Source organism: Scyliorhinus torazame, chromosome 22 (genome assembly GCF_047496885.1).
Source record: "Scyliorhinus torazame isolate Kashiwa2021f chromosome 22, sScyTor2.1, whole genome shotgun sequence".
Lineage (NCBI taxonomy): Eukaryota > Metazoa > Chordata > Chondrichthyes > Carcharhiniformes > Scyliorhinidae > Scyliorhinus > Scyliorhinus torazame.
The window spans coordinates 94,689,982-94,717,753 of NC_092728.1; the positions used below are offsets into that span (position 1 = coordinate 94,689,982).

General features: G+C 50.0%; 1 protein-coding gene across 1 annotated transcript; it reads right to left on the minus strand.

Moving 5' to 3' along the window:
* On the minus strand, positions 1 to 27,772 carry cdk9 (cyclin-dependent kinase 9 (CDC2-related kinase)). The gene is made up of 7 exons (XM_072488644.1): positions 27,618 to 27,772; positions 18,231 to 18,312; positions 16,945 to 17,035; positions 15,111 to 15,277; positions 14,420 to 14,591; positions 10,512 to 10,660; positions 1 to 2,162 (listed from the first exon to the last, which is right to left on the minus strand). The coding sequence occupies exons 1-7, from the start codon at positions 27,758 to 27,760 to the stop codon at positions 1,797 to 1,799; spliced, it is 1,170 nt and encodes a 389-aa protein (XP_072344745.1). The 5' UTR covers positions 27,761 to 27,772; the 3' UTR covers positions 1 to 1,796.

A 27,772-nucleotide genomic window follows, 5' to 3' on the forward strand; every position in this document is an offset into this window, starting at 1 on the left:
TTGTTTAACAACAGTTTATTTAAAAATCTGGAACAAGGTAGAATTCATATTCAACACTGATATACTTTATGACAAAATGCTAAATGTTTTGCATATGCACTAATCTTGCACTGCACAATGTAACAGAATCCTTTCATCAAAATTGCTTATACTGAAGAATTGCACATTAACTGTGTCCTAAGCCCCCTAAGGACTGAATTTTAACTGATATTCCAGCATTACAATGCAAAGTAGACCCAGAGGCAAAATACCTGCAGTACCAATGATAACAAAGAAATATTTTATACTGCCAGGGGCGAATGTGATCTCCTGACATTGATGAAAGGCTGGATAATTAATTAAATTACAATAAAGGAAGTTTTAAGCAAGATTTCTGTTTGCTAAAAACAGGTTGGCCAACATCATTGGCCTCCAAATGCACCAATTCAAAAGCAGTTTTGTATTTACATAAATAAGATCTTCCCCCAAGTCTAGAGCGTGCAATACTTTTGGCCAGGAGACAAAAAGAACCATCTGCTAACTGGTGCACTCACATAAAGGGGGAAGTGGACAGCCTTCTGATCACATGACCCAGACAAGGGTCATCGCTGCGTCAACTTGGAGGGGGGGGTGGGGTGGGGGGGGGGGGGGGGGGGGGGGGGGGGGGTGAAAAGAGACCACACTTTTAAAAACATTGAGACTGAAATTAAACTGACAACTTGTAGGAATAAACTCAATCTGCTGAATTCACCTTAATCCAGCTACAGGTAGATTGGTGGACGGACTATCAGACACAAGGCAACATTAGACCAAGAAATCAGAAATCCCATCAACACAAATGGAATGGATCACAAAATGGCAGTAACTACAAACCTGTCGGAAATATCAGCTGCCCAGTGAGAAACGCACTTTAATTAAAAATATATATATATTTTTTAAAACCCTCATCAAATGTGTGGCACAACCCCGTTGATAGTTATCAATCCATTGAAGAGTTGCAAATTTCTGGCTCTTTTTGGTTTGAGGGAATCATGACCCCATCAAGATGCTCTCACTGGTGAATAATGCAGCGGGGCTTCAACCTGGTAAGTATTTATGAGTGAAGTTTCCAACAATTTATTGTTTGACATGCATCTTTAAAAAGCCACTGTCTTAGCATTCAAAGATCCGAGTGTCTGATCCACAGTAAAGTTAAATGAATATAAATCATAATCTTCCCCATCTGCCTTCCCCAAGGTCTCAGAGTGTCTCATGACCAGTACGAGGGGCAAGCTAGTCACAGTCTACTGTTGGGACTTTCCCCCCCCCATTTCCTGTGTAGCAGCATCAGGTCTCAAGAGACAGGCCACTCAATCCGTGGAGATCAGGGAATAAACCCATTCCCTAACCCTCCACTGCTGCCCCATTGCACTGAGCCACCCATATTGCCCAAGGTACTAACATGGAAGATAATTCAGCAAACAGCCAATTGATGAAACGACTGCAGACTCTGACCAAAGGACTGTACCACAATTCTAAACTGATGCTCAAAACCACAGCATCCTCGAAGGGGGGGGGGGGGGGGGGGGGGGGGGGGTGGAGGGGAAAACTAAAATTAACCAAAGATTAACCCAATAGAACCTCAATGTCACTTCTGGACCCTCAGTTCGGCTTTTGATTCCCGACGAAGCACCTCTGCCAAGGTATCAACGTCTGATCAATAATGGGCATAATTAATGCGTAGACCGCTCAATATTTTTCAATCATAAGACCTTGAATATGGCACCATGGTAAAAATAAAACCTGTCTCTTGGATTCATTAGCCTCCTCAAACACATTCAGAACACGCGATCAAACTCGGTCTGGTTGGCGGCAGCGGGATTCTTGTTCTGAGTGGTTGACTGTTGAGGCATGTGACTAGCTCGCCTCCTGGGAGGAGCCAAGTACTCAAACATTGACTGGTTGTGCGTCGAGAGCATATTTTTCAAGTCGGAAGGCATGGGGTCAGTCCAGAAGAAATCGTGGTTCAGCGCATCATCACTGTCAATCCTCTGGGCGGGGTCAAGGACAAGCAGCTTGTCAATCAGGTCCAGCGCGTAAGGGTCTTTCACATAAGCCTTCAGCCGGTCCTTGACCTTTCGCTTCTGACCTTTGGGCAATTCCAGTTTTTGGTACAGTTCATACTTTTCAACATTAGGCCAAACCTGAAACCAAGCAAAGTTTTATTTTCACTAAAATACAAGATTTGCTTTTGTCAATACGGCACCGGTATCTTATGAAAGAATGTAGAATCAGAAATACAGCTACAGGCTTGCTACGTTTGTAGAGAAATGGGCGAACTCATGAGAAGGGCAGCACGGTGGCACAGTGGTTAGCATTGCTGCCTCACGGCGCCGAGGCCCCAGGTTCGATCCCGGCTCTGGGTCACTGTCCGTGTGGAGTCTGCACGTTCTCCACGTGCCTGCGTGGGATTCCTCCGGGTGCTCCGGTTTCCTCCCACAGTCCAAAGATGTACAGGTTAGATGGATTGGCCATGCTAAATTGCCCTCAGTGTCCAAAAAGGTTAGGCAAGGTTATTGGGGTACGGGGATAAGGTGGAAGTGAGGGCGTAAGTGGGTCGGTGCAGACTGGATGGGCCAAATGGCCTCTTTCTGCACTGTAATGTTCTATGAAATTCCCAGAACACCAATGGTTGGATTTTCCGGTTGCCCAGCCGCGTGTTTCTCGGAAGCACACCTTTCGCTGTCGACAGGGTTCTATCTTCCTGCTGCTTGGCAATGGAATTTCCCAGTGTAACCACCCCACGCTGCCGGGAAACCCGTGGGCGGCAGTGCGCTGCCAGGGGGAAAAGTGAAACGCAGCAGCCGGAGACTTCCGGCCAATGTTATAAAATGTGGAACAACACACAACTTGAAAATGTTGGGATTAAAACAGGAAGCAACTGCTCAATTTTATGTACAAGACGAGTTATTTTCCCTGTGATTATCTCATTTTCAATGCACTCACCACGTGGTTATGTCTCAAATTACTCATTGTCCAAAAACATTTTCTCCTCTGCCAGTTTTTTTAATAAGCCTTCAAAAATCAATGCACGTGGACCACATTGTCCGCAGACCTGACACAAGATTCCCAAAGCTAGCTCTCTACTCCGAGCATCGTCACGCACCGGTTGCCAGGAGGAATGAGAACACGTTTCAGGGACGTCCTCAAAGCCTCCCCGGGAAAATGCAACATCCCACCAATTTGTGGGATGCTCAAGGCTACCCGAAGCGGAGAAGCATCTGCGAAGGTACCAACTGTTTTGAATGTTTCCGACAGGCCCAGGTGGAGGCCAAGCGCAAACAAAAGGAGCGTGCTAAAATTCAAGCACGCTACCCACCCACCCGCCTCATCAAACACTACCTGCCCTACCTGTGGTAGAGTGTGCACATCCAGCATTGGACCTTTAGTCACCTAGGACCAAAGGCCCTGGCGGCACACTGGTTAGCTCTGCTGTCTCACAGCGCCAGGGACCTGGTTTAGATTATGATCTCGGGTCACTGTCTGCGCGTCCTCCCCGTGTCTGCGTGGGTTTCCCCCCGTCCCCCAGATGTGTAGGGTAGGTGGATTGGCCAGGCTGAATTGCCCCTTAGGGTGGAGTTTCAGGGGGAATTGGGTCTAGGTAGGATGCTCGTTCAAAGGGTCGATACACACTCGATGGGCCGAATGGCCTCCTTCTGCACTGTAGGGATTCTATGATACAAGAAAGTTATCTTCGGGACTGTCCAAGAACATGCACCCCTAGGTCCCTCTGTTGCTGCACTCCTTAGAACTGTGCCATTACAACTTCCGGTTGCGGCGATGCGGAGCTAAGCCGCACATTTCGGCGGCTCCTGCTAGAACGGACTTTTGGGCTCTCCAGAGGAGCCCCAACGGAAATGTTTTGACCGATTCCCATGTGGGAAGGTGAGAGCAAGGTCCCCCTTCCGTCGTGCATGGAGGGGACCAGAAGTGGAGCGGGGGAAGTGGCGGCTTTGGAGCTGCGGCAGAAACGAGGGGGAAAAAACAAGATGGCGGAGATTGAGCAGCATTGGGGCCGGTCCAGCAGGAGTTTCTCAGGCGCTGCGTGGAGGAGCTTAAAAAGGTGCTGGCACCAATGCTGACGGCTATCGAGGGGCTGAAGGAGACCCAGAAGGCCCAGGCAGTAGAGCTCCGAGAGGCGAGGGACAAAACCAACGAGGACGAGATCTTGGGCCTGGCGGTGAAGTTGGAGGCGCACGAGGCGCTGCACAAGAGGTGGGCCGAGAGATTCGAGGTCCTGGAGAACAGGTCGAGGAGAAGAATCTCCGGATTCTGGGTCTCCCTGAAGGGGTGGAGGGGGCCGATGCCGGGGCGTATGTGAGCACGATGCTCCATTCGCTAATGGGTGCGGAGGCCTCTCCGAGCCCCCTGGAGCTAGAAGGGGCTCACCAGGTCCTGGCGAGGAGACCCAAGGCTGGTGAGCCACCAAGGGCGATAGTGGCGAGGTTCCATCGTTTTGCGGACAGAGAGAGGGTCCTGAGATGGGCCAAGAAAGAGTGGAGCAGTAGATGGGAGAATGCGGTGATCCGAGTCTACCAGGACTGGAGCGCGGAGGTGGCAAAGAGGACAGCTGGCTTCAACCGGGCCAACGCGGTGCTGCATAGAAAGAGGGTGAGATTCGGAATGCTGCAGCCAGCGCGACTGTGGGTCACGTATCAGGATCGACACCACTATTTTGAAACGCCAGAAGAGGCTTGGACCTTTATCCAAACGGAAAAATTGGACTCAAACTGAGGGTCTGTGGTTGTGGGGAAGATGTTGACTGTATACAGGGTTGTAAATATGGGTAAAGAACGTTTCACGGATGGGGATGGGGGAAGAGTTTTGATGGGGAGACTGTGAGGAATGTGGGCGCCGGTGCTGGAGGGAGGTGAGACCCGGGGATGGGGGAATTGGGATAAGGTCGCAACAGGAGCTGCGCCACAGGGGGCGGGGCTGGCTCAGGAAAGCGCGGGCTTTTTCCCGCGTTAGGGAAGGGCGGGAGGGGGGGGATGGAGGAGCGCAAGGAGGAGGAGGGATTTCCACACCAGGGGGGGCAACGGGAAGGCAGGGGAAGCCGGGGTCAGCTGACTTACAGAAGTATTATGGGGGGAGCAAAAGAGCTGGATCTGGATCGTGTGGGGGGGGGGGATTGGGTTGTTGCTGCATTGGCCGAGGGGGAACTGAAAATGGAAGTGGTGGTCGGGGGTCATGCTTCAGGAGACACATCTGAAGGTGGCAGATCAGGTCAGGTTAAGAAAGGGATGGGTAGGACAGGTATTCCATTTGGGGCTGGATGCGAAGAATAGAGGGGTGGCAATACTGGTGGGGAAGCGGGCGTCATTTGAGGCCAAGAACATAGTAGCGGACAATGGAGGTCGATACATGATGGTGAACGGTAGGTTGCAGGGGACGTGGGTGGTATTGGTAAATGTATATGTCCCGAACTGGGACGATGCTGGATTCATGAAGCGTATGTTGGGGCATATTCCGGACCTGGAGGTAGGAAGCTTGATAATGGGTGGGGATTTCAACACAGTGTTGGACCCAGCACTGGATCGCTCCAGATCTAGGACCAGAAAGAGGCCGGCTGCGGCCAAGGTGCTTAGGGGGTTTATGGACCAGATGGGGGGAGTGGATCCGTGGAGATTTGCCAGGCCTTTGGCCAGAGAATTTTCTTTTTTCTCCCACGTACACAAAGCCTACTCCCGGATAGATTTTTATGTTCTGGGCAGGGCATTGATCCCGAAAGTGGAGGGAATGGAGTATTCGGCCATAGCCATTTCAGACCACGCCCCGCACTGGGTGGAACTAGAGTTGGGAGAGGAGAGGGACCAACGCCCGTTGTGGCGTTTGGATGTGGGACTACTGGCAGATGAGGTGTGCGGGAGGGTGCGGGGTGCATTGAAAGGTATTTAGAGGCCAACGGCAACGGGGAGGTGCAGGTGGGAGTAGTATGGGAGGCGCTGAAGGCGGTGGTCAGGGGAGAGTTTATTTCCATCAGGGCTATCAGGGAGAAGAGAGAGGGCAGGGAAAGGGAGAGGCTAGTGGGGGAGATTTTAAGAGTGGACAGGAGATATGCAGAGGCCCCTGAAGAGGGACTACTCAGGGAGAGACGAAGTCTCCAGACAGAGTCCGACCTGTTGACCACAGGGAAGGCAGAGGCACAGTGGAGGAAGGCACAGGGGGCGACATAAGAGTATGGGGAGAATGCGAGCCGGATGCTGGCACATCAGCTCCGTAAGAGGATGGCAGCGAGGGAGATAGGTGGAGTCAAGGATGGAAGGGGAACTACGGTGCGGGGTGCGGTGAAAGTAAATGAGGCATTCAAGGCCTTCTATGAGGAGCTGTACAGATCCCAGCCCCCAGCGGGAGAAGAGGGGATGCGACGATTCTTGGACCAACCGAGGTTCCAGAGGGTGGAGGAGCAGGAGGTGGCTGGTTTGGTGGAGCCAATTGGGTTGGAGGAGCTGATTAGAGCACTGGGGAGCATGCAGGCAGGGAAGGCCCCGGGACCGGATGGGTTACCGGTTGAGTTCTATAGGAAGTACGTAGACCTGTTAGCCCCGTTGCTGGGGAGGACTTTCAACGAGGCAAGGGAGGGGGGGGGGACCCTGCCACCGACAATGTCGGAGGTGATGATCTCTTTGATCCTGAAGCGGGATAAGGACCCACTGCAATGTGGGTCTTACAGACCGATCTCGCTCCTCAACGTGGATGCTAAGTTGCTGGCAAAAGTGCTGGCCATGAGGATCGAAGACTGTGCCCCGGGGGTGATTCACGAGGACCAGACGGGATTTGTAAAGTGCAGGCAGCTAAACACCAATGTGCGGAGGCTCCTAAACGTGATTATGATGCCATCGGTGGAGGGAGAGGCGGAGATAGTGGCAGCTATGGACGCGGAGAAGGCCTTTGACCGAGTAGAGTGGGAGTATCTCTGGGAAGTGTTGCGGAGGTTTGGGTTCGGGGGAGGGTTTATTAGCTGGGTTAAGCTCCTATATAGAGCCCCGGTGGCGAGTGTGGTTATGAATCGGCGGAGGTCGGAGTATTTTCGGCTGTATCGAGGGACGAGGCAGGGGTGCCCCCTGTCCCCCCTGTTTGCATTAGCAATTGAACCTTTGGCCATGGCATTAAGGGAGTCCAGGAAATGGAGGGGGGTGGTCCGAGGGGGAGTGTCGCTGTATGCAGATGACCTGTTGCTGTATGTGGCGGATCCAGTGGAGGGGATGGTGGAGGTCATGCAGATTCTAAGGGAGTTTGGGGACTTTTCAGGCTATAAGCTCAATGTAGGGAAAAGTGAGCTCTTCGTGGTGCATCCAGGGGACCAGGGAAGAGGGATAGACGACCTACCGTTGAGGAGGGCGGAAAGGAGCTTTCGGTACTTGGGGATCCAGGTGGCTAGGAGCTGGGGGGCCCTGCACAAACTTAATTTGACACGGCTGGTGGAGCAGATGGAGGACGACTTCAAGCGATGGGACATGTTGCCACTCTCGCTAGCGGGCAGAGTACAGTCGATTAAAATGGTGGTCCTCCAGAGGTTTCTTCTTGTATTCCAGTGCCTTCCAATTGTGATCACCAAGGCCTTTTTTAAGAGGGTAGGCAGGAGCATTATGGGTTTTGTGTGGGCGAATAAGACCCCGAGGGTAAGGAGGGGGTTCCTGGAGCGCAGTAGAGATAGAGGAGGGCTGGCGTTGCCGAATCTGGGTGGCTACTACTGGGCAGCCAATGTGGCGATGATCCGTAAGTGGGTGATGGAGGGAGAGGGGGCGGCATGGAAGAGGTTGGAGATGGAGATGGCGTCCTGCAAAGGAACGAGCCTGGGGGCGCTGGTGACGGCACTGCTGCCGCTCTCGCCGACAAGGTACACCACGAGTCCGGTGGTGGCGGCAACGCTAAAGATCTGGGCCAGTGGAGACGACACAGGGGTGCGATGGGAGCCTCAGGGGTAACCATCGGTTTGTCCCAGGAAGGATGGACGGGGGGGGTTCCAGAGCTGGCATCGGGCAGGGATTAGAAGAATGGGAGACCTGTTCATTGATGGGACATTTGCGAGCCTAGGGGCGCTGGAGGAGAAGTTTAGGCTACCCCCGGGAAATGCCTTCAGGTACATGCAAGTGAGGGCGTTTGTGAGGCGACAGGTGAGGGAATTTCCGTTGCTCCCAGCACAGGGGATTCAAGACAGGGTGATTTCGGGTGTATGGGTCGGAGAGGGCAAGGTGTCGGCGATATACCAGGAGATGAAGGAAGAGGGGGAGGCTTTGGTAGAGGAGCTGAAGGGTAAATGGGAGGAGGAGCTGGGGGAGGAGATTGAAGAGGGTCTGTGGGCTGATGCCCTGAGTAGGGTTAATTCCTCTTCCTCATGTGCCAGGCTTAGCCTGATACAGTTTAAGGTTATTCACAGAGCGCATATGACAGGGGCGAGGCTGTGTAGGTTCCTTGGGGTGGAGGACAGATGTGGGAGGTGCTCAGAAAGCCCGGCGAACCATGGCCATATGTTCTGGTCGTGCCCGGCACTGGATGGGTTCTGGAGGGGTGTTGCGAGAACTATATCTAAGGTGGTGAAAGTTCAGGTCAAGCCAAGTTGGGGGCTAGCACTATTTGGAGTGGCGGACGAGCCGGGAGTTCAGGAGGCGAAAGAGGCCGGCATTCTGGCCTTGCCCTGCGAAGGATCTTGTTAGTGTGGAAAGATGCGAAGCCCCCCCGAGTGTGGAATCCTGGATAAATGACATGGCAGGGTTCATCAAGATGGAGAGGATAAAGGTTGCCTAGAGAGGGTCTGTGCAGGGGTTCTCCTGGCGGTGGCAACCGTTCCTAAACTATCTTGCGGAGCGTTAGATGAAGTTTGGTCAGCAGCAGCAGCAACCCGGGGGGGAGCATCTCTTTCCGGGGGGAAGGGAGGGGGGGGGGGTTTCCTGGGGGCACTTGAGCAAGAAAATACACAAATGTTCAGGAAAGTTGATATGTGCGGGAGGAATTCAATGTACAAAGTTCTGTATTATGTTGATTTGATATGTTTATGTCTTGCTATGCAACTTTTCTTTTCTTTTGTTATGGGGGGGGGGGGTTTGTATGGTTGAACATTTTGTTGAAAAATTCTTAATAAACATATTTTTAAAAAAAGAATTGTGCCATTATGTCTGTATTACCTCCTTCTATCCCTTTTGCCAAAATGCATCACTGCACACTTCCCTGTTTTAAATTCCATCTGCCACTTGTCTGCCCATTCTGTCAGCCTATGTTCTATTGCAGACAATTTGTATCATCCTCATTGTCTGCCACTCCTCCAAGTTTGGTATCGTTGTGTCCAAGTCAGTAGTACGTAGCAGAACCAAAAGCAGTGGTTCGAGCACTGACCCCCAACACCACTGCCTATCATCCTCCAATCGCAAAAACAACCATCTACCACGATGCGCTACTTTCTGCCCGTAAGCCAATTTTTTTATCCAATTGGACGCGGATTTGATTTGTTATTTGATTTGATTTATTATTGTCACATGTATTAGTTTACAGTGAAAAGTATGGTTTCTCGCATGCTGTACAAACAATGCATATCGTACATAGGGAAGGAAGGAGAGACTGCAGAATATAATGTTACAGTTATAGCAAGGTGTAGAGAAAAGATCAATTTAGTACGAGGTAGGTCCATTCAAAAGTCTGATGGCAGTAGGGAAGAAGCTGTTCTTGAGTCGGTTGGTACGTGGCCTGAAACTTTGGTATCTTTTTCCTGATGGAAGAAGGTGGAAGAGTGTATGTCCGAGGTGCGCGGGGTCCTTAAGTATGCTGGCTGCCTTTCTGAGGCAGCGGGAATTATAGATAGAGTCAATGGATGGGAGGCTGGTTTACGTGATGGACTGGGCTACATTCACGAGCTTTTGTAGTTTCCTGCAGTCTTGGGCTATTCTATAAGCCTCAGTTTTGTCAATTAGCCTTTGTTGCAGTACCTGGTCAAGCACTTTCTTCAAATCTATATGGACAACGTCTACCACATTACCTCAATTAACCATCTCTGTTACTTCATCAAAAAAACTCAATTAGCTTGGTGAATGACCACCTGACTTTTACAAGCCCCTGCTGGCTCTTCTTGAACAGGATACCACCTTCCAATCCAGTCTTTCTCACAACTTCATACATGGCACTCTTGAATCCGGTTTCCACCCCAACCACGAGAGCTACAAAAGCCCCAAAAACATAAACAATTGCATCTTTGCAATTTCCCTGCAGCTATGGGACATTGTCCTGCGTTAAATGCACAAAATGCAAGTTTTTGCAATAGAAGCAAAGGTTCACAGCACTGTGCACGTGGACACTCAATACATTTACAGTTACATCCATCTGCACATCTGAAAACTTACTACTGAATTTAACCTCGAGGGGTGCAATTATACAGTCAGCATTCCTTGCTCATTCCATAAGCAGATGTGAAATGTATGATTTTGCAACCAGTATTCTTAATGCTTGGGGAAAAAAATGAAACACCACTATTTGCGTGTCGACACAGAACGAGATGGCCTTACCTCTGCTGTGATGGAGCCACAGAGTTGACTGATCAGGGTTAACTGATGTTGTTCTGTGTTACCCTGCATTATAGGACTCCGAGTCCACATTTCAGCCATGATGCACCCAGCTCCCCACAAATCTATGGGTGGTCCATAATCTCGCTCACCTGTGTTGGGGGGGGGGGGTTTGCAAAGGTAAACAAATAATATTACTAATCATGAAGCAAAGCGCAACTTCCCAGTCCACTACTCTCTACTCAAAGATGCTGAGGTTAGATCCCCAGGGCACGGGTAGCCTGCTTATCCCACCCTGGCGATAGCCCTCACATGCAAGCCCACACAATGAATACCATCAGATCAATCAACCACATGGATATCACACCCCAGCCCAATTCTGTCCTCATCCAACACAAACACATGTTCACTTCCCATAATTATTAAATAGCTACCACCTGGACACAAGTTATCCCTTCCTTTGACTGGGGCATGCATACCAACTATATGCTTCCACCACTACCCCGCTGGTTAAGATTATTTCAGAGCACAGGTTAGGGTGGGAGGGACGTCTCAGGTTCACCCAGTCCATGAGACTTAAAAGCACATCATGTGGTACTGCAACACAGCAAAGGCAACCAAGCAGATCAATAACACGAAGGATTCATAGTACAGGACTTGGAGAATTGCTGAAGAGAGAGACACGCTAAGCTTCACATCTTGCACATATCAGGATAGCTCTTGAGAAATACCAAAAGCAACAAGGGAACAATAATTAACACGGCACGAAAGAGAGTGCTGCTTATAGAACATAGAACATTACAGCGCAGTACAGGCCCTTCGGCCCTCGATGTTGCGCCGACCTGTGAAACCACTCTAAAGCCCATCTACACTATTCCCTTATCGTCCATATGTCTATCCAATGACCATTTGAATGCCCTTAGTGTTGGCGAGTCCACTACTGTTGCAGGCAGGGCATTCCACGTCCTTACTACTCTAAGTAAAGAACCTACCTCTGACATCTGTCTTATATCTATCTCCCCTCAATTTAAAGCTGTCTCCTCGTGCGAGACATCACCATCCGAGGAAAAAGGCTCTCGCTGTCTCGGTTGGAAAGTGGACTGGTGGAGGCATTGCCATGGCGAATGCAGCTTGAAATGGTTACCTGCTCGACTTTGTTCAAATTCATTCTAGCCCTGTCCTTTGCAGACAGGAGGAACACGTCCATTCTTTATGCCTTTATCAACAAAACAAAAGATGAGGGAAGTCATTCCCTGGTTCATTCCTCAGGGCAATTCCATGACCAACCAGAGCCTTCCTGTTCGGATTGAATTGAACAAAGGTGGGCAATTAACTAAAAGCAAAATACTGCGGATGCTGTAAATCTGAAATAAATACAGAAAATGCTGGATAAACACAGCTGGTCTGGCAGCATCTGTGGAGAGAGTGCCGAGTAGGAAAAATGGCTAACATTGTGCCGTGAGGCATGATGGTCAAAGAGGTCAACGGCTAACATTGTGTCATGGGGCATGATGGTCAAAGAGGCAAACAGATTTGTCTGTGAAAAACTGCAGCGCTCTGCAGAATGAATTCCATGGGACCAAATAGAACGGCGACTTGCAACTGGACATTTTGCTGACAATGTTGTTTTGGAATAGCGAGAGCAAGGGTCTCCCAAGGAGAAATTAGGCCTGTGGGCCGCCGGAAAGTTTAATTGAACTAAGAACCAAAAACCTTATAAAATAGCAGGGACTTCCGGAATAACCCTGGGATCAATATTCGCAAGACCCCGAGTTTGGAAGGTCACAGCATACACTCTCCAGAGCGATCCTGGCCAAGTGTTTTTTTACCGGATAGTATTTTTTAGTTCAAGTTGGGAGTCTTGAAACTTATGTAACTGTTTAAATAAAACACATAACTCAAGTCGTGAGTGAAATAAATGCTGTTTAGCACAGGGCTAAATCGCTGACTTTGAAAGCAGACCAAGGCAGGCCAGCAGCACGGTTCAATTCCCGTATCAGCCTCCCCGAACAGGCGCCGGAATGTGGCGACTAGGGGCTTTTCACAGTAACTTCATTTGAAGCCTACTTGTGACAATAAGCGATTTTCATTTCATTAAGCTGCTGCGAGAATGAATTGGTCTGTTTTGTCAGTTGCCACCAGCAGAGGGCAGCAACAAGAGGAACAGTTAATATTTTGAGTCCATACGAGTTATATGGACTCAAAACATTAACTGTTTCTTTCTCCACAGATGATGCCAGACGTGCTGAATTTTTCCAGAATTTTCTGTTTTTATTTTGGACAATTATCTGTTCCGTGCTGCATTCGCCATGGCAATACCTCTACCAACCAGAGCCCAATTGCCAACCAATCAGCATTCTCCTCTCATGCATGGTTGACCCTGTTGGTAACTTCTTGTGAGTTAACCTGATGAGTACAAGATTAGAAGCTTTGATAGCAGCTCTCATTTCTCAGCAACATAAACGTTGGCCAAGAATGTGCTGCGCAGAAGCTGTAAGGGCGATATGTCACGGATCAGGTGTGGAACGTCCAGAGAATGACAAGATGATACGAGTGGAACAATAGAAGGTTTATTCCAGGCCTCCATAAATACTATGGCACCGAACTGGAGAATTACAAACCTACATCAAACATTCACAAAAAAGAGGAGTAATTCAAGTGGGTAATGACAGGTCAGCTAACGTAAAATCCACAGTGGTTTAATGCTTCTCCTTGGCCTGGCAACAGAAAGTAATCACCAACTACACACCAACCAGAGAAAAGTATTATCCAACCCAATCCCACTTTCTAGTTCTTGCTCCGTGGTCGTGTGGGTTACAGCACTTCATAGACATAACCAAGTACGTTTTAAATGCAATGAAGGTGTCTAGCTCCACCACCCTTTTTCCATAATGTGGAGGTGCCGGCGTTGGACTGGGGTGAGCACAGTAAGAAGTCTTACAACACCAGGTTAAAGTCCAACAGGTTTGTTTCGAATCACTAGCTTTCAGAGCACTGCTCCTTCCTCACCCGAGGAAGGAGCAGTGATCTGAAAGCTAGTGATTCGAGACAAACCTGTTGGACTTTAACCTGGTGTTGCAAGACTTTTTACTGTACCCTTTTTCCAGGCAGTGAGAAACCACCCTCCAGCACTGTGGCCCAGCAGAGTCAACCCTGCAAGAAAGAAAACTATAGAGAAAAGACAGGTTATTAGGAGGGGTTATTGGGTTACGGGGATAGGGTGGAAGTGAGGGCTTAAGTGGGTCGGTGCAGACTCGATGGGCCGAATGGCCTCCTTCTGCACTGTATGTTCTATGTTCTACATGCAAGCAGCTTAGCCACAATGTGCACATCATCAACTTCTGGTTCACAATCAGTATTTGCTCCTTTCATGGAGACCACATAAGCCCTAAAGATTCAGCATACTGCCAAACATTTACGCCCTTTAAAATACACAACGTCGGAGACTGATTCTAAACAGCCTTTCCTGGAACATTGCTCAACCGTGTGTTGAACAGGGGGACAAGCCACAGGTCATGGGGCCACATTACACAAGTAACACAAGAGCATGTTTCAACACAATTATTGTTATCGTATTTACTTCTAAAAAAGGTTTGCTAAACTTTAATGATGATAGTGCTGCTTTATGCAGTAATTTGAGCTGGGGAGACGCACATTATTTTATCTATTCAGAACCCAAGAGGAAAAAGCAAATGTCCACCAAGATTGAAATGATTTGATGACAAGTTACGATCAGTTGTAATGATTAGGTGACACCAAAGTTTCGTTTTCAAAACCTATAGGTTGTGAGAAGAAGGGAACCTAGGAGGTGTGAGGTTCCACAGCAATATTGCATACCATATCCCTCAAATATTTACCCATGAGCCCAGAGGCCTAGCTGGTCACGTACGGTAGAGTTTGTGGTAACCCACCTAGCAGGAGCTCCGGTGGACGGTACCACAGTGTCACAACCCTGTTGGTATAGCGGTTCGGTTGGCTATTCTTGGCCAGGCTAAATGCTCGAGCTAGGCCAAAGTCAGCCAGTTTCAGCACACCATCCCGAGTGATAAGGACGTTAGCTGCTTTCATATCTCGATGCAAGATCTGGAGGGGGGGAAAAAAATGCAAGAATCAGCATAAAGCAAATGGTGTCGGAGTAGTTTGCATAAGTATTTATTTCTCCAAGGACAGGATCCTCGGCAGAAATTCCTTTGCAGCTCGCCCGGAGGCTCACATTTGAAACTCTGAGCCCTTCGCAGCTCAATGAGGCTGAGTAATGCTTTAGACAATTTAGCCGCACTTACCCAAAACCTTTATGGTGTGTTACATCCGTACTAGTAGGCCATTCGGCCCCTCGAGCCTGCTCCGCCATTCAATAAGATCATGGCTGATCTGATCACGGCCTCAACCCCACATTCTGCCTCGCTCCAATAACCTTAAACTGCCTTGCTATCGAAATAATCCCCCTTTACCAGGACACCAATTCCTTTTTAAGTACAAATATATTAAACAGCATAACGTATTTAGCACTGCATGTAGTTATGACCAAGACTCTGGGCTTAACTATACACAAAACACTCTAAACCAGCAAAAGCCAAACCAACCGAGGTCACTCCATTTCACCTTGTTCCGATGAATGTAGTAGAGCCCGTTCAGTAACATCTGCATCACCTTCTTGATTTCTGCCAATGTGAACTTCACGTTGGCGTTGCTGAGCAGTCCAGCAAGGTCATGCTCACAGAAGTCAAATACCAGGTAGATGCTGCCCTTGTAGCGGTTATACTGCGTGGCTGAAGGAATTAAGCAGAAATATACATCACTGTCACCTTTTAACCATCACGATTCCAGGTACAAGCACCCACTTTCATTTGGTAGGCCCGAAGCAAGACAGTGACAACCAAGGAGCCGACAGATGAAGCAATTCCAGTTTGGGCGAAAACTGAAACCTCTGTAACTTTGCCGTTAGTTCAGGTCGCAGGTTGGGACCTCTTCCCAAGCCAGTAAGGCGCCTGGTTCTTATATACACATATACATAAAAAATATAAAGAAGGTTAACATTCGTGCTTGCTGTAACTGAAGCATGTTCAGTAGAACTGGGAAAGGAGTTGCTCTTTTGTTAAAGCAAACTTCTTTTTTCTTTTAAGAACTTACAGTACCCAATTTTTTTCAATTAAGGAGCAATTTAGTGTAGCCAATGCACCTACTATGTACATCTTTGGGTTGTGGGGGTGAGACCCACACAGACATGGGGAGAATATGCAAACTCCACACGGACAGTGACCCGGGGCCGGGATCGAATCCAGGTCCTGAGCTCTGTGTTGTTAAAGAAAACTTGACGGGAGAAAAGTTATGATACTTCCCTCACCAACGCATGGTCGCACCAGGTGAACACATTACACGGGTCTTTGAGTTGTATGGACAGGATGTGCCTGGACATATGACTGGTAGTTGTAAGAGTCCTTCCTGATGATTCCGACTTCCCCTTTTTTTATTTTTTGCCGTTATCATTTTCGATCCATGGATGCTTAATGGACATGTATCTTTAGGTCAAGCGGCAGGGAGAATGAGGAGTTTAAAAAGTTGCAACATAGTATATGGTGCTAGTCTTCGAGCAACAAAACTCAGATTTTGTGGCAACCGAGTGCTGGGAAGGGACTTGATTTGACTAGTTGGCTGGCGGCAAATGAATTGGCCAAAATGACATATTCTGCCCAGTAACAGGTGGTGATTGGATCCTGCCTGAGTGGGACCATTTCCAGAGATGCAAGGAAAGCACAGTCGTGAGTCTGGACCTCAGGGGAAAGGACCCACTCTCCCTCGTGTTTTCTCCAGAAAAGCTGCTGTATTTCTGAAACTGCAGAGGCCTAAATGAATCTACAGTGAAAACCATTACAGACTGGAAAGCAGAAATCGACCTGAAAGGCTAGTTTGAAAGGAAGTGTGCTAGAATCAACCATCTGAAACAAAGTATCTTATCTTTATTATTTTCCCCTCTTCTTCCCCCCCCGTGTTTGTTTGGCATGTGTGTATATATTATATAGAGTTAAACTGGGGGGGATTACGAATTAGATCATTGTTAACCAGTTGTATTTACTGCATATTTCATTATAGTTGTTATAAATAAAAAGTAACTGTGTTTAAATTTACAAACCTGGTGACTGTAATTATTGGACATCCAAGGGCCAAATAATTTGGGTATTTTTCGAAGAACTACTGGCTAATTCAATTGTATTGCAACTCCAGGTAAAGGGGGGCTGGAATTGACCGTGCCCCTGCCCAGGGCGTTTGCATGATGTGAATATATTCCATGAAACCTGCATATTAACTGCTATCTGCTGCCGACAAGTATCAGCCAACTGCAACAGGAAAACCAGGGTATTGACTGGCAATGCCATAAAGGCAGGAACCCACCAAAGACATAATTGGCTGACTGAATTGCAGCTTGAAATGAGCTCACCTTTAGTGCGGCAGATCTCAATGAGATTCACCACGTTTTCGTGCTTCAGCAGTTGTAGGATTTTTATCTCTCTCAGGGCTGTGATGGGAAACTACCAGAAAGATTTGATTTTTAAAAAAGCATTACAATCATGTGTGTAAACACTTCCATATCTTATCAGACCCAACACAATTATTACTGAGCAAAATATTAATTTACAACCAGAAACAGAAAAACAGATTTGTGCATGAGGAAAATGTTTCCATTTCACCGTACTGATCAACGGCAACACAGAGGAGGGATCGGGTGCCACTACATTACAGTGAGAAAATTCACAGGAAAATAGTTCACGCATCACAAATAAACAGAAGGACATCCGATCAGAATAAAAATTCCTGCAGCAGAATGTAGAAGGACTGCCTGGTGCTGTACTGGTCCAGACGGAGCCCAATGCCTGGCACGAAGTCCATTAGAGAGGTTTGGAAAGGGAGCCAAGCTTGATACAACTCTCCAGCAGGTCAAGGCTTGGAATGTCTACTCTTGGCTAAAAGGCTACTGGCAAGAAAAATGCCAGATTCTTTTGTTTTTAATATTAGTTAATGGTAAATGGGCGTCACTGGTAAGGCATTTATTGACACCCCCAAATGCCCGAGAAGGTGTTTGTGAGCCGCCTTCCTGAACCACTGTAGTCAATGTGGCGTAGGCTGTTCTGCTAGGAAGGGATGAAGGAATGGCGACATATTTCCAAGTCAGGCCATATGTAACAAGGAAGGGATTGCGCAGGTGGTGGTAATCCCATGCATCTACAGCCCTTCTAGGCGGCAGGGATCGCAGGTTTGGGAGCCAGGACTGAAGAAGCCATGGCTGGTTGCAGTAATGCACCGCATAGATGGAATGCACGGCAGCCACAATACACTGGTAGCGGAAGCGGCGAATGTTTAAGGTGGTCGATGGAGTGCCGATCAATTAGGCTGCTGTACCCTGGCTGGTGTTGGGTTTCAGGAGTGTTGTTGAAGCTGCACTCATCCAGGCAGGTGGGGAGAATTCCATCACGTTCTAGTCTTGCGCCTTGAAGGTAATTTACAGGGAATCAGGTGGAAAGTGACTCGCTGCAGAAAACCCAGACTCTGACCTATGTGAGGTAGCAAGGGAGGTCAGTGCCCACAGTTGTGAAGAAACACGAGCCATAGCCCACTGTTCCTTTAAATCAGTGTAATTTGCATACGCAGATGTCACACAACCCACCATCAGGTCTTCAGAGGAGGAAATATTAACTTTAATATCCAGGCGAACGTAACCCTACATACCCCTTCCTTTTCATTTTCCATCAGGACTTTCTTCAGAGCCACTTTCTTCCCCGTCTGTCGATGACGTGCTTTAAAAACCTCCCTGTGAAAACAATCACAGCACCTTCAGTCCAAAAGTTCCAGTGACTAACAAATTCTCCCAGAACAAATACAGCATGCATTCCAAAGGAAGAAAAACGGGTCAGAACAGTTATAATTTTGCAATGCAGTGATTCGAAGAGTCAATACTTCCGTATACTTGTAGGTCTTGAAATCAATTATGCAGAACTTCACTGTAAAACTGCTAAGAGCAGCAAGCATTGCAGCAAATGAAATGTTCTCTTCCACCCCATTCCTGCTCTTCTTCACTCAATCATACAATGCCTTTGGTAGCATTCCGCGAAGTTTCACAATGTTTATCAATGTCCACCCGCAAAGGAGAGATTCAATCTGAGCTTGCTGATTACCGAATGTAACGCCATGGTTATCCTCCATTCCTGCTATGCAATCTGTGCCTTCCACTGTGCCCTGCCCTTTCCTCATTGCCCATAATGTATCTTCTTTCTTTCTCTTGAGGGACCAACTCAAGCTAAACGCGACCTCAGTCTTGAATGGCGAAGAAGGCTCGAAGGGTTGAATTGCTCCTAATTCTTATGTTCCTGGCCTTTCTATATTCTTTATTTTTAATAAACATTTTATTGAGGTATTAAAATAAACAATATACATGCAACCATAAACATAGTGCAAAAGCCGTCTCCCTTCCTTACAGGTCCCACCTTTATTAACCCCCAACTCTAAGCAAAACTAACCCCCACCCCCTTCTGCTGACGATTAATTTTCCACGAAGGAGTTGACAAACGGTTGCCACCTTCAGGTGAACCCCAACAGTGACTCTCGCAAGGCGAACTTGATTTTCTCCAAACAGAGAAAGCTAGCCATGTCCGATAGCCAGGTCTCCGACTTCGGGGGCTTTGAGTCCCTCCAAGCTAATAGTATCCGTCTCCAGGCTACCAGGGAAGCAAAGGCCTCTTTCTCCTCCTGGGTTCCCGGGTCTTCCGACACCCCGAAGATCGCCACCTCTGGACTCAGCGCCACCCTTGTTTTTAACACCGTGGACATGACATCTGCAAACCCCTGCCAAAATCCCCCAAGCTTCGGATACGTCCAGAACATATGGACATGGTTCACTGGTCCTCCCACACATTTTGCACACCTGTCTTCTACACCAAAGAATCTGCTCATCCGGGCCACTGTCATGTGAGCCCGATGATCAACCTTGAATTGTATCAGGCTGAGCCGCGCACATGTTGCGGACGCGTTGACTCTACTCAACTCGTCCGCTCATAGACCATCCTCTATCTCTCCTCCCAGCTCCTCCTCCCACTTGCGCTTCTCCTACCCACCCTCTGGAAACTACCCTGTCCTGAATCCCCCTTAGCGGTAGGAGCGAGAAGGGCAACACCTGTTTATGTAGGAAGTCCCGCACCTACAGATACCTGAATTTGTTCCTCGCCAACCCAAACTTCTCCTCCTGCGCCCTCATACTTGGAAAGCTCCCCTCTATAAACATATCCCCCATCCTCTCAATCACTGCTCTCCGCCATATCCGGAACCCCCCATCCATACTTCCCGGGGCAAACCGGTGATTATTACAGATTGGGGACCAGACCGATGCTCCCACATGTCTCCTCCATTGCCCCAGGCTCTCAGAGCCGCCATCACCACGTGGCTGGTGGAGTACCATGCCGGCGGGAATGACAGAGACGCAGTTACCAACGCCCCAAGACTGGTGCCCTTGCATGAAGCCACCTCCATACGCTCCCATGGCGACCCCTCCCCCACCACCCACTTCCTGATCATGGCTTTATTCGCCGCCCAGTAATAGTTACTAAAATTTGGCAGTCCGCCCTCTCCCGACTCCGCTCAACCATTACCTTCCTTACTCGCGGGGTCTTGCCCGCCTAAGCAAAGCCAGTGATCACTTTGTTGACCCGTTTAAAAAAGGACCGCGGAATAAAGATGGGGAGACACTGAAATACAAACAGGAATCTCGGCAGGACCATCATCTTCACCGTCTGCACCCTCCCAGCCAGTGACAATGGAAGTGCGTCCCATCTCCGAAAATCGTCCTTCATTTGGTCTACTAGCCGGGCCAGATTTAATTCATGCAGCCGGTCCCATTCCCACGCCACTTGAATGCCAAGGTACCTAAAGCTTCCCCCTACTAATCTAAACGGCAGCTCCCCCAATTGCCTCACCTGGACATCTCACTTTTCTCCATATTTAGCTTGTACCCCGAAAACTGGCCAAATTCCTCTAGAATCCTCATGATTTCTTCCATCCCCTCTATTGGGTCCGATACATACAGAAGCAGGTTGTCTGCACAGAGCGAGACTCTGTGCTCCACCCCCCACGGGAGCCTGATACAGCAACCTGACCCAGTCAATAATGCCCCGCCCAATTCCAAATCGTCCCAGTACCTCCTACAGATAATCCCATTCTACCCCATCAAAAGCCTTTTCTGCATCCATTGGGATCACTACCTCCACCTCCCTACCTTCCGGGGGCATCAGGCTCACGTTTAACAACCTTCTTACATTGGCCACCAACTGCCTACCCTTAACAAACCTCGCCTGGTCCTACCCAATAACGTCCGGAACACAATTCTCAATCCTGGAGGACAACATTTTGGCCAGCAATTTAGCATCCACATTCAACAGGGATATCGGCCTGTAGGACCCACACAACTCCAGGTTCCTGTCCCGCTTCAGAATGAGCGAAACCGTGGCCTGTGACATCGTCGGGGGCAGCACCCCTCTTTCCCTTGCCTCATTGAACATCCTCATCAACACCGGCCCCAATATCCTGGAGAACTTTTTATAAAACGCCACTGGGTAGCCATCCGGCCCCGGGGCTCTACCCGATTGCATGGCTTTCAGACCCTCCACTATCCCTTCGGGGCCCCCAGTCCTTCTACCAGCTCCCCCTCCACCTTTGGGAAATTCAGCCCCTCCAAGAAGAAGTGCCTCATCCCCTCCGACCTAGTAGGGGGGTTCCAACCTATACTGCCTACTGTAGACATCCCTAAACGCCTTATTCACCCCTGCTGAATTGCCTTTCTATATTCTTGTAAACACTTACAATCTGCTTCAATGTTCCTGGCTTATTTACTCTCATTCGGCTTCATCCCTCATCAACTTTTTTGGTAGCCCGTTGCTAGTTTCTAAAACACTCTTATCCTTTACAACTTTATAAGCTGCTTTTAATTGTATACCATCCCTAACTTCCCAGTAAGCCGCAGATGGATATTTCTCACTGTTTTAGATTTTAATGGAACATATTTTCTTTTTTTTTTTTTAAATATATTTTTATGGATAATTTTTCAACACTATTTTCCACCTTACAAACAAAACTCCCCCCCCCTCCCCTAACAAAGAAAAGAATGAGAACTCGCGTGGCAGGACATAAACATGGCAAGTCAATATGATACAGAACTTTGTACATTGGATTCTTCCCGTACATGTCAGTTTCCGGATCATTCATGTGTTTTCTTGCTCAAATGCCCCCCCAAGGAACCCCCCTCCCCTCCCCCCCCCCACGAACGATATCCCCCCTAGGCTGCTGCTGTCCGACCTTCATCTAACGCTCCGCGAGATGGTCTAGGAACGGTTGCCACCGCCTGTAGAACTCCTGCGCAGACCCGCTCAAGGCAAACTTTATCCTTTCCAACTTAATAAACCCAGCCATATCATTTATCCAGGCCTCCACGCTGGGGGGCTTCGCCTCCTTCCACATTAGCAAGATCCTTCGCCGGGCTACTAGAATGCCGGCCTCTTTCGCCTCCTGCACTCCCGGCTCGTCCATTACTCCAAATAGTGCTAGCCCCCAGCTTGGCTTGATCCGGACTTTCACCACCTGAGATACTGTTCCCGCAACTCCCCTCCAGAACCAGAGTGCCGGGCATGACCAAAACATATGGACATGGTTCGCCGGACTTCCTGAGCACCTCCCACATCTGTCCTCCACCCCAAAGAATCTGCTCAGACCCCTGCCTCGTCCCTCGATATAGCCAGAAATACCACCGGTTCGTGACCACACTCGCCACCGGGGCTTTATACAGGAGCTTAACCCAACTAATGAACCCTCCCCCGAACCTCCTCAACACTTCCCAGAGATACTCCCACTCTACCCGATCAAAAGCCTTCTCTGCGTCCATGGCTGTCACTATCTCCGCTTCTCCCTCCACCGATGGCAGCATTATCACATTTAGGAGCCTTCGCACATTAGTGTTTAACTGCCTACCCTTTACGAATCCCGTCTGGTCCTCGTGAATCACCCCCGGGACACAGTCCTCAATCCTCATGGGCAACATTTTTGCCAGCAACTTAGCATCTACGTTAAGGAGCGAGATCGGTCTATACGACACACAATGCAGTGGGTCCTTCTCCCGCTTCAAGATCAAAGAGATCGTCGCCTCCGACATTGTCGGGGGCAGGGTCCCCCCCCCCCCCCCCCCCCCCCTCATTGAAGGTCCTTACCAGCAACGGGGCTAACAGGTCTACATACTTCCTATAAAACTCCACCGGGAACCCATCTGGCCCCGGCGCCTTCCCTGCCTGCATGCTCCCCAGTCCTTTAACCAGCTCCTCCACCCCAATTGGCGCCCCCAAACCAGCCACCTCCTGCTCCTCCACCCTCGGGAACCTCAATTGGTCCAAGAATCGCCACATCCCCTCTTTTCCCCCTGGGGGCTGGGACCTATACAGCTCCTCGTAAAAGGCCTTAAAAGCCTCATTCACATTCCCCGCACCGTAGTTCCCCTGCCATCTTTGATTCCGCCTATTTCCCTCGCTGCCATCCTCTTACAGAGCTGATGTGCCAGCATCCGACTCGCCTTCTCCCCATGTTCATATATCGCCCCCTGTGCCTCTGCCTTCCCTGTGGTCAACAGGTCGAACTCTGTCTGGAGACTTTGTCTCTCCCCGAGTAGTCCCTCATCTGGTGCCTCCCGCACCCTCCAGTCCCCCAGGCGGGGAACCCCCGTCCCGACCACCTCTTCCATTTTCAGTTCCCCCTTGGACAGTGCAGCAGCAACCCCATATTACTTCCGTGAGTCAGCTGACTTCTGCTGACCCTGGCTTCCCCCGCCTACCCGCGCTTTCCCGAACCAGACCCGCCCCCTGTGGCGCAGCTCCTGTTGCGGCCCTTATCCCAATTCCCTCATCCACGAATCTCACCTCCCTCCAGCACCGACGCCCACATTCCCCATCATCATCTCATCTACCGAAAAGAAAAAAGGAATTTTAGGAATTTAAACCAGAACTCTACCGACACCCCCATCCCACCCATGAAATATTCTTCACCCATATTTACAACCCCATATACAACCGCATCCCCTCAGTTCGAGTCCAGTTTTCCCATCTGAATAAAGGTCCAAGCCTCTTCTTGCGTTTCAAAATAATGGTGTCGGTCCTGATAAGTGACCCACAGTCGCGCAGGCTGCAGCATGCCGAACCCGACTCTTTTTTTATGCAGCACCGCCTTGGCCCGGTTGAAGCCAGCTCTCCTCCTTGCCACCTCCGCACTCCAATCCTGGTAGACTCGGATCACCGCGTCCTCCCATCTACTGCTCTGCACCTTCTTGGCCCATCTCAGCACACTTTCTTTGTCCGCGAAGCGATGGAACCTCGCCACTATCGCCCTTGGTGGCTCATCGGCCTTGGGTCTCCTCACCAGGACCCGGTGGGCCCCTTCCAGCTCCAGTAGGCTCGGAGAGGCCTCCACACCCATCAGCAAATGGAGCATCGTACTCACGTACACCCCGGCATCAGCTCCCTCCACTCCTTCGGGAAGACCCAGAATCCGGGGGTTCTTCCTCCTCGACCTGTTCTCCAGGACCTCAATTCTCTCGGCCCACCTCCTGTGCACCGCCTCGTGCGCCTCCATTTTTATCACCAGGCCCAGGATCTCGTCCTCGTTGGTATTCACTTTATCATTCACCTCACAAAGCTCCACTGCCTGGGTCTCCTTCAGCCCCTTGATCGCCAACAGCATTGGCGCCAGCACCTCCTTTTTCAGCTCCTCCACACATCGCTTGAGGAACTCCTGCTGGTCTGGCCCCCACGCTGCTCGCTCTCCGCCATCTTGCTTTTTTCTCCTAGTTTTGGTCTCTACCCCAGGGCCTCTTGTCCTCGTCGTTCCACCGCTAATTTCTGCCATATATTGTAAGGGGGGACCTTACTGCACCTTCCCACACGGGATGGATTAAAAAAAAGCTCCGTTGGGGCTCTTCTGGAGAGCCCAAAAGTCCATTGTCACGGGAGCTGCCGAAACGTGCGGCTTAGCTCCGCATCGCCGCAACCGAAAGTCCGGAACATATTTTTGTTGAAAATTGTGAATCATTTCTTTAAATGTTTGCTGCAGCAGCAGGCGCTCGCCATTTCCGTTGAGCGCACTTGTTGACCCATGGGGCTCGAGCTACTGTTCAGTTCTTGCCATTGAGCTTAGCACGGAGGTCACGAATCAGTAGCTTAATATCATAGCTGGGTGCCTCAACCAGTTTGTCCTGCTGCTGGTGGTAGAATTTATCTTTCACCTCCTCTCTATCTGCCTCAGTTGGTGCATAAACTTGCACCAACCTGTGTCCTGTGTGTAATCTGGAGGTGATAGCTACTGGCTTCCACCTCACTAACACTTGTGCTGAGCATCTGCTGAATCCGAGGTCAACTCCATTGGTGTGATGTCCTTCTTGCCTGCCGTCCGTATCCCAGTGTATCCTCTCTCCTCTGTATCCCAGGGCAGAGGATACACTGCCTGCCGTCCGGGATTGTCAGGCTCTCAATGCTGATTCATTCTTGGTCTGCCCACGGCATCTCACTGATGCCGAAGGTATCGAAGTCGGGTGGTTCTCATTTCTCCCAACACCTGGGACATCTTCCCACCCCAGGTGTGTTCGGACATTCCAGGTGCTAGCCACTGCGCCACCCAGGTTTATCCCTTTCAGGTTTGAGGTAGGCAGAATGACATGGAGGTCTCTCGCTGATAACACCCTGACGAGATCGACTATATATGCATCAGTCCTATATATGTAAGACTTCCCGACAAGATGCCTGCAGGTATTGAGATGCTCCTGTAGGATCGGACCTCCTTGTGTTAGGCAAGTGGAATCCATCTGAAGCTGAAGGCAACAACCATGAAGTTACGACGGTCATTTGCAACGGAGAAAGTGAAGGACAAGGATACAGACATATCACATTCCTGGCCGGCCCTCTCCAAGATTTAAAATATTAATGAAGTCAGGCACCACCGAGGAACAGTGGGAAACCTTCAAAACAGAATGCATCGGGCAGAGGAGGAGCCAACAAAGAAAGATGGATCACTGACCCAAGTGTTAGTGAGGTGGAAGCCAGTAGCCATCATGTCATCACTGCCAGATTCCACACCAGGCACACCAAAGTCACTGTATGGCATGATTTCACACCAACTGAGGCAGACACAGAGGAGGCGAAAGATGAACTCTACCACCAACTGCAGGACAAACTGGACGAGGCACCCAGCTATGATAGCAAGCTACTGAACGGTGACCTCAGTGCCAAGCTCGATGGCAACTGGCACAGAATGATAAGTACAATCAGGCCCCATGGGTCAGCAAGCATGCTCAACAGAAATGGCAGAAGTTGTCTGATGATGAAGAGTAAGGAGAACCAGGAAAAGAACATTGAACAAAGGCAGGAAGATTGGACAAAGCCATGAGGAAGAATTGCAGAAGAGATAAACGAGGATGGATAGAAATAAAAGTCAGGGAGGCACAAGCAGCAACAAACTGAGGCTACTCCAAGATTGTACAGGAACTAACTGGTACATGAAGCGACACCAGTGGACCAATCAAGGGCAAGGACGATAAAATGCTGATGCCGAAGGAGCAGTGGCGGGGTGGGTGGAACACGTTTGGGAGATTTTCAACCAGCCCAACCCTACATTTAAGTTCAATGACAGCACTGAGCCATCAAGAAGAACAAATAACCTCGGAAGGATGGTATAGCAGCAGAGCTTTTGAAAGCGACAAGATCACTTACACAACAGAGCTCATCGACCTGTTCAACAAGTTCTGGGCTGCGGGTGACTGGAGGTGAAGAGTAATCACCAAACTACCAAAGAAAAGAAACCCCAGTCACTGTAACTGGACGTCCCCTTGGAGGGTCAGTGCAGACTCAATGGGCTGAATGGCCTCCTTCTGCACTGTAGGGATTCTATGACAAGACAATCCAGATCCCTCGGTGCTGCAGAATTCTGAAGTCTCTTTCCATTCAAATAATATCCTACTTTTCTAAATTTGACAACCTCACACCTTCCCACATCATATTCCATCCACCAAACACAGTGTGTACTTTTGTTGTATTCCACCTGTCACATGGCAAGTATCCCAAGGCACTTAAGAGGATTAATTTCAAACAAAATTTGACAGAAACACATTAAAGAGATATTTGGGGAAAATACTTTGGCAAAGATCCAGGTTTCAAGAAAGAGGGATTGGAGTGGATCAAATAGACTGACATACACAACCTGTATCGATGGCCGGGGGGGGGGGGGGGGGGGGGGGGGGGGGTGTCACATCACACAATTTATTGGCCATAAAGCACATTGGGATGCCCCGATGCCATAGGAGATGTCAAGAAATGCAAGTTTCAGACACGGGCAGGTCCTGTACAGGATGTGTGAACTTTCCCAGACCCCAACCACAATCCCAGTACGCAAACATTCCCCCACTCCCATCTCTGGCCCATCCATCCACCCCCACCCCAGTGCCCATTCCATCCCAACCCTCCCCTGTCCCCCCCATGCCCCATCCATCCCATCACCCCATCCCCCCCCTCTCCCCCCCGTGTCCCATCCACCACACACACCCCAGTGCCCCACCCACCCACCCCTCCCCCCGTGTCCCACCCCTCCCCCCCGTGTCCCACCCCTCCCCCCGTGTCCCACCCCTCCCCCCGTGTCCCACCCCCTCCCCCCGTGTCCCACCCCCTCCCCCCGTGTCCCACCCCCCTCCCCCCGTGTCCCACCGTGTCCCACCCACCCCCCTCCCCCCGTGTCCCACCCACCCCCCTCCCCCCGTGTCCCACCCACCCCCCTCCCCCCGTGTCCCACCCACCCCCCTCCCCCCGTGTCCCACCCACCCCCCTCCCCCCGTGTCCCACCCACCCCCCTCCCCCCGTGTCCCACCCACCCCCCTCCCCCCGTGTCCCACCCACCCCCCTCCCCCCGTGTCCCACCCCACCCCTCCCTCCAGTGCCCCATCCATCAACCCCTCCCCCCCCCGTGTCCCACCCCCCCAGTGCCCCATCCATCAACCCCTCCCCCCGTGTCCCATCCATCCTCCCCCTTCCCGGGGGCCCCCAAAAACCTCACCCGAATGTGCCCTGCCCGATCTTCGCCAGCTTCTCGTACTTCCCGACCTCGTCGCAGAACTGGAAATCCAGCGCTTCATAATGTTTGATCATGTCAGCGCTGAGCCGGACACTCATACCGCCATCCGGGCACCGCGCCATCATCTACTTCCGGGG

Coding starts and splice junctions, on each gene's coding strand:
- cdk9 (XM_072488644.1), bottom strand. CDS start 27,760: ATGATGGCGCGGTGCCCGGATGGCGGTATGAGTGTCCGGCTCAGCGCT. Junction 10,661..14,419: donor TCCACCGGAGCTCCTGCTAG/GTGGGTTACCAC, acceptor CCCCCAACACAG/GTGAGCGAGATTATGGACCA. Junction 2,163..10,511: donor GTGGCTCCATCACAGCAGAG/GTAAGGCCATCT, acceptor GCTTGGTTTCAG/GTTTGGCCTAATGTTGAAAA.